Here is a 13,637-nt window from a genome sequence, read left to right as displayed (position 1 = left end):
TGGACAATGTCTGGGGGGCGTGGGATTGGAATTAAACGTGTGACATTTTAATAACTTTCATTATTAAAATGTCATGAATTTCCATACTGTTAAATATGAAGCAATTCATCTTAATAGTTAACAAAACGCTCCATCAAACGTGTTCATAATTGTCTAATTGAAGGCAAACACGATGGGACATGTTAACGTGTCGTCCTGTTGGTGTCGCACTTTTTTGGCGGAAAAGCGCGGATGGTAACGTCATGGAATTGACACCGCGTCGTGTCGTCATTCCCAAACATAAACACTTTGGGGATCACCCCAAAGCATTGTATCTAGTCCCGAATGTTGTGTTTTTGGGAATCATACAAAATGAGAAACACATTCCCTACTCAATGCTCTCTAGCAAAGGTGTTAACGGCTGTGTGCCACTTATAATGACGTACATAGAAAGGTCTTTTTTTTACATGTAATTTATTTTAATATTACCCTTGTCGTCAGGTAATAGACGCATGTGGGCTTATATGAATTAATTTTAGATAGGTGCAGTGATAATAACGTTTAACAGTTGCTGCAAGCAAATATTGAATTACTTTAGTCCATAGTCCTCTTTACCTATAATTATTTTTATCTTTTCTACTTTTTTGGCTTTTCCACAATGGCATTCCAATTTTTTGCTATGAGCATGATGTTACAAGACAAAGTACCCATTTGAAGCTCTTGCAGAAGAGTACAACCACATGTTAGGGAATGGCTTGTGGAAGGTGATATCACAGAAGTACTGCTGAGATCTTTTCATGTGACGTGTCTTAACCATACGCCCAAGGGGTGCTGTTCTTCCCCACACCCTGGTTAGAGAGATATGTCTGTCGCATGACAGTCAAAGTGATGTCCTTTTTTTGTCAGAACAGGAATTTTGCCAAATGACGGTGAAAAGAAAATGTCACGTCATTTTGATTGTCGTGTAGCTATCGGTGACCAGGTTGAGACAATGAACTCATCATTAGACCTCCTTTGCCAGTACCAAAATATAATAATAGGGTTTTTCCCCTTTTTTAAATTATATTTTGGTACTGGCAAAGGAGGTCTAATGATGTAGATGCTCACCCCGAGCCCTCATTACTTCGATAGTGCATTGTCTTGGAGCTGTACGCCTTTTGGCGTCCTCTGGTCTAGCACCAATTGAGACGAGGCTCAAAAGAAATCCGCCTCTGGTGTGGATCAATCAGTTTCAAGGACAATGCGTATATTATCAGAGTGTGTTTTTGTTTGCATCTTGACCACAAGTGTTGTGGTTAATGCACACATGATTCCGTGTGAAAGGTTTCAGTTTTGTTGCCAGAAAAAAGGGGGAAAACCCCATTATTACAATTAACTCACTTCACGTTAGTTTAACATACGTACTGACACGTAAGAATCTAGATTATTCGTTGGACTGGCTGAAACCCGGTATTTAAACCCAGGAACTCAGCAGTGCTCAATGCGTGCTCTGATCTCTGATCCACCCAGCCTCCTCTTGGACTTACAATTCTGAAGACAACTCTCTCTGGCTTCTGTATTTGCATGCTATTAAGAAGGGCCATTGCTCAAAACGCCTAGCTGTAATATATCTGTTTCCTCTTAAGGCAGTGTTATTGATGAATGTGTTGAGTTTAATTTTTGTCTATAATTATCAATGGATGGCACAGCTGCTCCGAGAAAAATGTGTGTTTTAAAGGTGGTATTTATATCCGTAAAATTGAAATTTACTAGACTGAGACTCATCTGTCGGTTAGCACAGTTGCTTACCAGCGGTGCGAAAAAAGTCCAACTGAGCAGCTCAATGAATTTATGTTCCAAAACAGATAAATATTCGGTTGGCATTTTAATTTCTCCTGCCGAATCGGAGACTCAGGATCCTCTTATACAGGTCTCCCTTCAAAAAGAGACTTGTAACCGGTAGATGCTCTCCATCTGGGTAACACATTCCTGTGAAGGGAGCTGGTAGGAACGTTGGGTTGCTCGGTCAATGGCCAGGGTCAACAGCAGCGTGGTATATTCCGCAAATATGCCCGACTGTGAGGGCGGGCACAAGCCGGCGTGAGTAGGTTAAACGTTGAGTTTTATAAGGGCACCACGGGGTGACCAGCCCCTCCCCACCCAGCCCCACCCCTCCCACCCAGCCCCACCCTCCCCACCCAGCCCCTCCCCACCCTCCCCTCCCAACCCAGCCCCTCCCTCCCCACTCAGCCCCTCCCCACCCTCCCCTCTCCACCCAACCCCACTCCACCCATTTTTTGATGCACGACGGACGGACACAATAATCCCCTGTGGGCTGGTGGAACCAGGAGGTTCCTACCAGTATATCTCTTGCTTTGTTATCCTTCCAAATAGCAAAGTTTTACTCGACTTACTGTGGCCAAACACATTTACGAGTATCACTTTCAATGCAAAAATTCTTGCTACGTAAGGAATTTTATGTGACGCTCATTTAAAATGGGACAATTAATCAGAATCGTGTGTACGTTTTAGGTTACGGTGGCGGTGGTAGTGATGATGATGATGAGTCAGTGCGTTGACTTTATACAATGGAAATTAAACTCACTTGCCCTCCAGCCTATCGAATACCGCTTAATTTACATTCCGTGCGCGGAAAATATTGGGAAGCGTAATTAAAGTCGCCCACAATTGGCCGCGATGACTTGAATATTAATTGAACATTACTGGTGAGTTACGCTAATTGTGAATGCTACGCCGCAGCATATGATATTCAGGGATTACATTTACAATTTGTGTAAAGCTTAAAACATGATATTCACGTAAAATAATATATGAAAGATTTCCACTCGGCTCACCACGCAGCGGCGTGCGTCCGCAACGCACACAATGCGCCGAAGCTCTGTTCAGATTAATATTTATTTGGCACGCTCAGTGAAGATTATTTATCGCCTTTTTGTGTAAAACAACAAGGACACCGGAGGACACCCTCGCCGTATAATTTCCCATCAGATGCTAAAATTTAGATTAAATAACTGAAGTGCGCAGACTGTTAATTATAAAACACAGCTGTGTGTGCGCTGTTCGAATAACAAGTGTAACGATGCATTGGAGGCATGGAAATATATATATGCAAAATTAATGTGAGCCAGTCACGTTCATTTATTTACTTGAAATGTCATATTGTAGCATTCACATCGCTCCCATCCTGAAACTACTCATTCCGAAGTTATCCGAAGTGCGAATACAGTACGAAACTAAGTTTACTGGGAAATGTTTAAGATGAATACGAAACCATTCGAAAACATCCAAGATTGTTGGCCGAGCTTCCTTGTCATTGCGCTCTTTTTTTATTTAGAAAGTCCGCAGATTTCACTGCGCCTTTCTCGGCAATGATGGGCATTATACGGTCAGCAGTGAATACTCGGCGAAGAGACAGACGCACACGAGTCGATTGCTGTGGAATCTTTGTTCCATTGAATGCACGCTGCTGTCAGAACGCATACAGAAGGCCTCCCTTAGCTACGATGTGAGTTCAACTCAACACGACATCAGCTGGCTGCCAGGTAACGGCATTTCGTTTGCAAACGTTTAAGCCTCGCTATTTCAAACTCTGCCCCTGCTACAGTTGTTTGATCATGAACGGAACAGAGCGAAGAATTCCGCAAATATTTATACACCGGGGATTTTATTTTTAATTCAAAACGCAGGGAGGGAGAAATTTCTCATTCTGTCCGCGTCCAACCACAGAGGCGATATCAGTGGCAAGGGTGATTCATTTACGGCCAAATGTGACCTCATTGTGCCTATAGCTGCTTTCACGAGCCATGCTTAGAATGGTGAACGAGGAAAACATAAAAAACACATTCCAAGGAAAGTGATTGATGGACGTGTAAAGGTTATTGGGATAATGGTAGAATTTGCTGATCCGTGCTATCAGTATACATTATTGAGTTTGAACAAAAGCCACCGTTGGATGGAAAGCATCGGCGAGCTGCAATGCGGACTAAAATTAAGTTTCCACTGCACAGTGTTTGTTCTCTGGCTACATAAATCAAATTTCCAATTTTCTGCATTGTAATACACAGTGTAAATTGTGACCTAACAGAATTGAAAGCTTTTCGGGGTGACCGTGTCTTCTCTTCTCGTCCGGGTGACATTCTGCAATGGAATTCAAGGCACTCACCTATTAGCGGGGGGGGGGGGGGGGGTACTATCTTTTTTTGTTCTCACACCTGCTGCCCATATCAAATCAATGCCATGCCCTTTGTTTAACCAGGTGACAGCACCACCGCCATATCTTATAAGGGACACACACTGGTCCTTTATTTTTTAACCGCAGTCAATTTTATAATTTGACATTTGGCTCACGGCACGGACGCGGCAGGGGATGAAGCGGGAGAGGCGACGGTTGAGCCGCCGCTGTTCTTACGAACCCCGAGTTCGATTCCCCGACATCAGTGGCGAGCAATATCTGAACTGTCCCTCTTCAGCAAGCCACACGGGCGATTGTGGTGAAAACAGACCCGGTGACTGACACAGCGTGGCGAGGTCTTCAACCGGCCGTGTACATGATGTTTCTTTCTAGATTTGAAGCTTTCGTGACTGCAAGGATTCATATTCTTAGGGTTTTTTTTCGGTAAAGTCACGTAGGTAAAACATTTAAATTAATAAAAGTAAAATAAAAATAAAATAAAAATCACGACGTTTCGGAGGCAACACAAGCTTCCACCTGAAGACGGAAGCTTGTGTTGCCTCCGAAACGTCGTGATTTTTATTTTATTTTTATTTTACTTTTATTAATTTTAATTTTTTACCTACGTGACTTTACCGAAAAAAAAAGAAAAAACCCCTAAGATTATGTTTCTTTATCAGGTGTAGTGACTAACTCGGAGACGGTAAGACTTGGAGGCCCTTCTTTTATTTAACGAGCACTATAGAGATAACACATACTACGTGTGTACACACAATTACTGTTGCTCGCCTAAACACAACGCTGACCGTCTAACACTAACGGCGCTGAACGGAGACGGCCAACAACTAGCTAGCAATTCTAGATTTGAAGCTTTCGTGACTGCCAGGAATCATACTCTTAGTTTTTTCGGTAAAGTCACGTAGGTAAAAAAATGAAATACAGCAAATCTGGCTGTGACGGTCCCACCTGATGACGGAGACTTGTGTTGCTTCCGAAACGTCGTGATTTTTATTATTTTATTTTTATTAATTTTAATTTCATTTTTTTACCTACGTGACTTTACCGAAAAAACGAATAACTATGTAGCAGCGCAATGTCGAGTGAAGCGGACAGCGGCGATGGCGACGAGACGACAGCGACGATGGCGACGACGAGATGGTAACGACGACGATGTTGAACAGCAAGACGAGATCCCACTTCCAGCAACAGCCCCGAGGTCCCTCACAGGGGCCCTTCTTTTACTCTCAGCGTGGCCTCACTCCGCCCTGACCACGCCCCCTTCTGCCCTGACCACGCCCCCTCCACCCTGACCACGCCCCTCTCCACCCTAACCACGCCCTCTTTCTAGAATCTACTAGCGGGTTCCAGAGGCTTCCCGTTGGGCCCTCCTCTGTGACCTTTCCCCCAGATGTCTCCCTCTCGTGTCTATCGTGGCCTGCTGACGTGGGTACTGCCGTACACCGCAGTTACCCTTTTTCGCCAGCAGCCAGCGCTATGCCACTACACAGGTATCGATGTACAGAGGCGCCGTGGTGGCGAGATGTTAACTCCCTCGCCTGGTATGCAGGAGGTCGTGGGTTTGAGTCCGACACTGACGCCTGCTGTATATTTAGAGTTTGCGTCTCTCTCTCTCTCTCTCCCCGTAGTTGCCTGGTTCTTCTGGTTTTTCCCTTCACATTCAGAAACATGCATTTAGAGTATTTGGCTGCTATACATGTCCACATGATGAGCCACGTCGTTGAGCTATGATTTGTGGCCAGGTCGCTTTTGAAAAGGAGAAATATAAATATATAGCTCAGTGGGCCTTACATGGTAAAATAAAAAATAGTTTAGACTAGAGGCCTAACTTCTTAAGGGTGACACACAGTCCTGAATGTCAAATCATCATAAATGATTAATCCACTGCTGGATGAAGGCCCTCTCTAGGCTGCCATTACCTCCCACGACCCTGCCATGTAACAATCCACGGAGCACCTGCACGTGAACTGATTTCAACACTCCATCTCCTTGGTTCACGTGCTCTTGAAAGTGTTCCATCTCCTGCTCACACTGCCGCTTCGTGTCACAGTCCTTCACAGTTCCAATTCGTTTCACAGTCCCTCACAGTCCCGTCTAATAGCCTCGAGGTGAAGGGCGGGCAGCCCACCGCAACGCACTTAATGCAGCAAGAGTGAGCGAAGAACTAAGCTGCCTCTATCTGATACCTCATCTGATCCTCGCTTTGGTTGAAAGGGTTAATTGCCATGTCTATTCCCCTCTGAGGTGCCAAGAGCCATCCTGCCCCTCCCCCCTCCCTGAATAACAAACTCCCCGCGGTGACCTTCCATCGCCTCTCCTGGAATAAGGCACTTCATCAAAGGCAGAGCTGGGCGAGATTCCATTTGTTTGCTGGCATTCGCTTTGCCGTCCAGAGATTATTTAAATTGGAGGGACACACTTGGGAGTACAGCTACAATTCTTGTGGGACAAAGGCAAACTGGAGTGGGGGGGGGGGTCACGATGGGGGGGGGGGGGTCTGTGGGGGATGGAGGAGAGGGGAGAAACGTGCCATCAATTGTGGTGGTGGCCCTGGTGCCAGCTCGTATTGGCCGACGCAGCGGGCTTAGATTGCATCTGAGATGCCCGCCACTCTGCACCACGCTTTGGAACTCCAACATGGAACCACTCCATGTTAGCCACTGGCGGTAGTGGTGGGGCGGGGGGGTAATCGTTGGGGGACACTGCATTGCTGCTGCTCCCACAGAGCAGGGGATGTCTTGGTAAGGTCACACCTGACACCTCACCTGTGCTCATCATCAGCAGTAGCAGCCATGGTCAATCCACTTCTGGATGAAGGCCTCCCCAAATCTGCCGCCACCTCTCACAATCCTGAGGCGCAGAATTCGTCCAAGCATACGCGCACACGAGCTCATTTGTTATTCTGGTGTTAAAGTTCAGTGCCTTACTGACATTTCGTCGAACATTTGTACTTGCGTATAAAATTAAATTAAATTAATCACGACGTTTCGGGCGCAACACAAGCGTCCATCATCAGGTGGGAAAGCATGGTCTGCTGCTGAGACAGAAACGTCGTGATTTATTCATTTGATTTTATACCTACGTGACTTTACCGAAAAACCAAAGAATATGGATTCCTGCAGTCACGAAAGCTTCAAATCAAGATTTGTACTTGCTTTAGATATTTCTGTTGATTCGTATATCATCGTCGTCAGCAGAAGCAGCAGCAGTCATGGTCAATCCACTGCTGGATGCAGGCATCTGCAAGCTGCTGTAAAATCCCACCATCTTGCTATAATTCACCCAGAACCTGGACACCAACTGATTTCAACGCTCCATCTCCTTTGCGAACGTTCCGTCTTGCACCGTTCCATTTCCTGGTTTTCACCCCTTGACGTTTATTTACCATTTGCCCACTGTCCGTTGTGGTGAAGTGTCCCGCTCATATACATTGTACATTTTTTTTGAATGATGCCATTTACCGAGGTACGTGCTTTTAATCCCGCATCGACGAGCGTGGTGGAGTATGGTCAAATAACCTCCACAGCAAAGGGGGAGTCACTCACTCAGAAGTGCATTGGCAAAAGCGTTTGCGCACACACATATATACGTGGCATTGTTTGAAATAGTCTTAATTGGGAAAGGGCTGGGTGACTGATGCAATTAGTGACAGACGTAATGCACTACAACGTGGATTGCATGTGCATTTCACTCCCTGTGATCTTAAATCTCAGGGCCTAATTGCCCGTGACAAATGTAGACACAAACAGATCCCCCCCCCCCTCCCTCAAATATTTATATACTTCAATCGATGGTTTAAAGATGTTTGCATTGCGATGCTTGCACTTCTTAAAATGTCAAGTAAATTTGTTTAACACGGACTTCAATGTGCGGCAACACGCCACGCATTTCAAGCAGCACGCTTACCAATTCATTTATTTACTGGCACCGTTTTCAATAGATTTGCATAAAGCGCATGCAACACAGTCTTAACAGCCCTAATTTAATGCCATTGGAAACACCTCGCTGTTAGTTCACTTGTGAAAAGGTAAAGGTGCAGCCCTGAAACTGCTTGCTCATGCCACTGCTGTTGGAAGGGCCTCCAAGAGGCAACGCTCTTAAATTATTCGTAGGTTTTTTTCGGTAAAGTCACGTAGGTAAAACATTAAAATTAATAAAAATAAAATAAAATAACTACACTTAGTTGGCCAATCTTATTTGACAGACTATTACAGGTTTACCATGTTTAATGGTTGTCTCCTTGTCACAGGTTGAGTCACAAACCGTACCTCTTCATAACAAAGGCTCACCCTCTTAAGCCTCACCTTACCATATGAATAAAAAGTGTGCTTTACTTGGCCCTTTCCCCCCCCTCTCCAACCATTATATAAACGGAGTGGTAGCTCCTGCAATCTCTCATGTACTTGATACAGCTGTCGTGGCTGTGACGGTTCCTCCTGAAGACGGAAGCTTGTGTTGCCTCCGAAACGTCGTGATTTTGTATTTTATTTTATTTGTATTAATTATAATGTTTTACCTACGTTACTTTACCGAAAAAACCTAAGAATATGAATCCTTGCAGTCACGAAAGCTTCAAATCTAGAATTAACGCTCTTAAAATCACCACCCCCTCCTCTAGATGATGTTTGGGCCGTAACTCTTCAATGCTGCTCCGCGTGAGTTGCAAGAGGTGGTTGTACCCACATTCTCGACCCCACCGTTCGCGACCTGCAGATCGACTGCGGCGAACACACCGACACTGCTGGGAGGGCAAAGGCGGTGGAGCCGTCGCGTCACGAGGTCACTGGCATGGGGGGCAGGCAGTGGGGGGTGCCTTGCCCCCCCCCCCCCCCCCCGCTGGTGGCCAAAGCTGCGAGTTGGGGCCCCCTTGCAAACCACAATGAGATATATTTTCAACAACAGCGTAAAAAGAACAAAGCACGTATTTAAAACGCGGTTTCAATTTATTGTTAAATATGAAAATGCTTAATGACGTGATTAGGCAAGGAGAGCTGCCAGATATAAAGGGTGCTTCAAAAAAATGTGAACACTTCGGAGAATTTGCAACAATACCACAAGAAATGTGCCTCCTGGCTCTGGAGACCACTTGAACAAGATTCCATAAAAGTTTTGACAATTATGACGAACAAGTGAGAGACTCCATGACTTGTTGAAGCTATTAAGATGCATTTGTTATCATGTTACAGTGTATTATCCGTCCATTTTTAACATAAAAAATGATAGTCCTATATAAGTTTAACACCCACCCAACTGACAATGACGTAGCTACTACGCCACTGGCGATTGAGATTACACACAGACACACACAAAAACTGACCCAGTTGTTTCAACTGCTGCTAGATAGAATCGAACCCGTCGACCTCTGGATTGCAAGTCCAGTGTGTGAAACCATTCCACAACAACAGCAGCAGCAGCATCTCTCCTTTACTCATTATTCCTTTTCAACAAACAATCAAACAGAATGCATTATGAGGGTAAACTTTCTCCCGATGCAATTTGCTCTTGCTGGTGTCAGCAGTGTCAAAAGTGATTCTACGGAGCGGTGAGCCACTCACTTCGTAATGCTTCACCTTAATAGGCATGTCAGCGATTGCTATTCTATCACTCAAAGCAGCGCTCGCTCTTAATATTATGTAGAACGCACACTGTGTGATCCAAGCCTGGTATTGCTCATAATATGCTGACAAAATAAAGCACAGAACTGAGAACAATTATATTTAATTGCACCTCGATATTCCCATGTTTTTCTTCAACGATGGATGTGCTGGAAAAATGTTAATTCAGGCCTCGATACGAAATCTTGGATGATTTGTAAAAAAAAAATTAAAATCCATGTTTCGGATTGTTTCCTAGAAGGGAAGTTACGTCACAAAATACTACTTCCACTTCTTCTGTTTTCACACCAAAAATTGTGCCACGTGGCATTGAGTGACATCACTTTTGTGAGGCCAAAGACAAACAAATATATAACACAATGAAATCGATCAGAAATACAAGTAATAAAATGTGTAAAAAATCTCCTTAAAAACCTGAAAATCCGATATGCTTTCACCCTAAACTCATCTCTAACCTATGCAAATTCATGCATTCGTATAATAATACTGTGCAACAAAACATGTTTTGTTCTGGGTAGTAAGTGTTATTTCCTAATTGCTTATGCCTCCAAAGTACAGATAATGGCTATTATTCCCCACAAACGTTGCTTTTGTGACCAAGACAATGACATTTTTTTAATTTACCTGTTTTCCAGAACATTCCAGATAGATTCAGTGCTGAGTAAGCTTGGAGTAACTTCTAAAACATTCTAGAACTTTTCAGTAATATGAATAGTAGTATAAATACTCAGTTTAGTTCCAGCTGCCTAAGTGGATACACATCTGCATTTTTCCGAGATGGCATCAAGAGGCTGTAAGAATCCGGCAGACGCATTTTGCTATGTCTGTGGCGAATGTATCAAGACAAGAGCGAAAAAGTACTCTGTAGAAGCATCTGCTAAGATGTGTGAGGCCTACAAGGCATATTTGGGCATGCCTATCGGGGATCAAGACAAACCCTGGGCACTTCATTTCACCTGCGAGCAAACCCTGGAAGGTAAGATGGATAATTGTTGCTTGGAATTTTACTTGATGAAATTTGTTAAGATTTTTTTAATTGTAAAAGTTTTTAATTTTAAAATGTTTTACAATTTTCACTGTTATTGAAAAAATATACCACGTATGAAAAATGTTGTGAGAATCTATACTCTTTGGTTCTTTCGGTAAAGTCACGTAGGTATAAAATAAAATCAGGTGGGACAACCACAGCAAGAAACAATTGCTGGAGTGATGACAGACGCTTGTGTTGCGCCCGAAACGTCGTGATTTAATTTATTTTATTTTATACCTACGTGACTTTACCGAAAGAACAAAAGAGTATGGTTCCCTGCAGTCACGAAAACTTCAAATCTAGATTGTGAGAATCTCTTACACATTAGTCATGCGTGAAATAAATGTATTTCTGTAGGATGGTACAAAGGGAAAAAAAGAGTCATGAAGTTAACTATCCCAATAATTTGGCGGGAACCCACTGACCACTAAAGCAACTGCTACTTCTGCATGGTGGACCCTTCCAAACATCGGACTGGCAAGAATGAACCTGTTATCACCTTCCTTCATCCATCGCCCCGTTGCCACATTGCCATGAGCTCCCCGTATCCACTTCTCCAGAGAGAGAGAGAGAGCAGCGTCTTTAGAAGAGAGCAGCAAGTCAGAGAGCGAGGAAGACGTTGTAGATCCAGATGACAATTTCAGAGGTGGAACTGAGGAAAGAAACCCATACTACCCCAACCAAAAAGACCTCAACGACTTGATCCGAGATCTTGGTCTCACCAAGTCCAATGCCGAGCTTTTGACGTCTAGGCTCAAGCAGTGGAACTTGTTGGATGAAAGTGTGCAAGTCGCAGATCAGACGAAGCGTCACCAACCTTTTTGCAGCTTCTTCACCCTGTCAAGATGGGCTATGCGTCTGCCACAATGTGACCAGTCTGTTGGAGGCAATCGGAATCGCCTATAACCAGAATGAGTGGCGCCTCTTCATTGACAACTCATCCAGGAGCCTCAAAGCCGTGCTGCTCCATAATGGTAACAAGTACCCATCTCTTCCCCTGGCTCACTCGGTGCACCTCAAAGAGGATTACAGCAGCATCAAGACCTTGCTGGATGCTTTGAAGTATGATGAGAACAGCTGGGAGGTCATCGGAGACTTCAAAATGGTGGCATTCCTGATGGGTCTCCAAGGCGGTTTTACTAAGTTTCTCTGCTTTCTTTGTCTTTGGGACAGCAGGGACACCAAGGCGCACTACCACAGGCGGGACTGGCCACAGTGGACCGAGTTCTCTATGGGGAGGAACAACGTCAAGTGGGAGCCACTGGTGGACCCCCGGACGGTGCTGATGCCACCACTGTGCATAAAATTGGGTCTCATGAAACAATTTGTCAGAGCTGTACATAAGGAGTCGGCAGCCTGCAAGTACATTCAAGACTTCTGCCCTAAGCTGTCTGAGGCAAAGGTCAAAGCCGGTGTCTTCATCGGGCCACAGATAAAGAAGATCCTGGAGTGCAATGAATTCCCCAAGAAGCTCACTCGTAAGGAGAAAGCGGCTTGAAACAGCGTTGTTGCAGTGGTTCGTGGCTTCCTGGGCAATCACAAGGTTCGAAAACTATGTGGAGCTGGTTGAGACTCTGGTGAAGAACAACGTCACAATGGGCTGTATCGATGTCCCTCAAAGTCCATATCCTTGATGCTCATCTTGACTAATTGAAGGAGAACATGGGAGCCTACTCGGAGGAGCAAGGTGAGCGCTTCCACCAGGATATACTGGACTTTGAACGCCGCTAACAAGGACAGCATAACGAGAACGTGATGGAAGGCTACATTTGGGGGCTAATTCGTGAAAGTGATTTACAGTTTAATCGCAAATCTCGAAAAACTACTCACTTCTAAATCTGTTGTCGTCATTTGTGTATTACTTTAGGAAAATACATGTTAATTTTGATTCATACGTTTTTTTTCTTCTTACTTTATGTGAACGAAAATACACAAATTCGCCAGTTTTCTCATTGAAAATAGGTACATTTCAAAATATCACTGTCCTGGTCACAAAAGCTAAGTTTGTGGAAAATAATATCCATTATCTATACTTTTTAGGCATAAGCAATTATAAATAAAACGTACTACCCAGGAACAAAATTGTGTTACATAGTGTAATTACTGCCGTAGCAGCATTACTAATTCTTCTGCGTGAAAAATGAGCAGAGGGTGTGAAGATAAGGCCCATCTGGAGCAATATTGAATATTGATTGCAGCACTTAAATTTGTCATGTACAAAAATGAAGTAATTCCTAACTGCTCCCCCCCACCCACCCTCCTCATGGTAATACGCTGTGAAAACATTCTCAATGAGCTTGTTTTCCTTTGAAGGGGATGTTTGATCTGCTAATTCACGGCTACAAAAGCTCTTATAACGATATTCGCAAGATGATTAAGTCGTCATGAAAAAAATTTCTCACGAAAAAATATCCACGACAATAGAATTTACTCAAGAACCAAGGTGAATGTATAAAGGTTGTCTCAAATGTTAACCGCTCATTTCTTAATTGAGAAACCCCGTTAGTAAGTAATACAAAGGAAGGACATGTAATTTATGTATAGATTGACTTGCAAAAATCTTGCAAATTGGTGGAGCGGTTTGATTTATGAGGGCTGTGCATGTGATAACGCAACTGAAAGGCGTAAATTTTTATGAACATGAGAATTGGACTCACTTAAGAAAAGTTATGCAATGCGGTTGACATTCGGTGGCTTCGGGATATAGGGTGCTCAGGCAACCTCAGAATTATTGTGTTTAAGCTTCAGGGTTACAAACAAATGTTATTGCACCATAACTTTGCCTTGCAAAATCACATACAAGTAGAACTTAAGCTATATACTA

General features: G+C 43.9%; 1 protein-coding gene across 1 annotated transcript; it reads left to right on the top strand.

Moving 5' to 3' along the window:
- The first annotated feature begins 10,553 nt into the window (after positions 1 to 10,553).
- Positions 10,554 to 12,358, top strand: LOC133356558 (uncharacterized). Its single transcript, XM_061574135.1, has 2 exons — positions 10,554 to 10,759; positions 11,171 to 12,358. Exon 2 carries the CDS (start codon positions 11,589 to 11,591, stop codon positions 12,309 to 12,311), a length of 723 nt encoding a protein of 240 aa, XP_061430119.1. The 5' UTR covers positions 10,554 to 10,759; positions 11,171 to 11,588; the 3' UTR covers positions 12,312 to 12,358.
- The last annotated feature ends 1,279 nt before the right edge of the window (positions 12,359 to 13,637 follow it).

The sequence above is a fragment of the Lethenteron reissneri genome, chromosome 54, assembly GCF_015708825.2.
Source record: "Lethenteron reissneri isolate LAM-NWPU_2019-01 chromosome 54, ASM1570882v1, whole genome shotgun sequence".
Taxonomy (NCBI): domain Eukaryota; kingdom Metazoa; phylum Chordata; class Hyperoartia; order Petromyzontiformes; family Petromyzontidae; genus Lethenteron; species Lethenteron reissneri.
Note: the sequence above shows the minus strand (reverse complement) of the source record. Positions and strands in the feature narration are given on the sequence as shown.

What these genes read in the sequence shown, in the direction of transcription:
- LOC133356558 (XM_061574135.1), top strand. Translation starts at nt 11,589, where the DNA reads ATGAAAGTGTGCAAGTCGCAGATCAGACGAAGCGTCACCAACCTTTTT.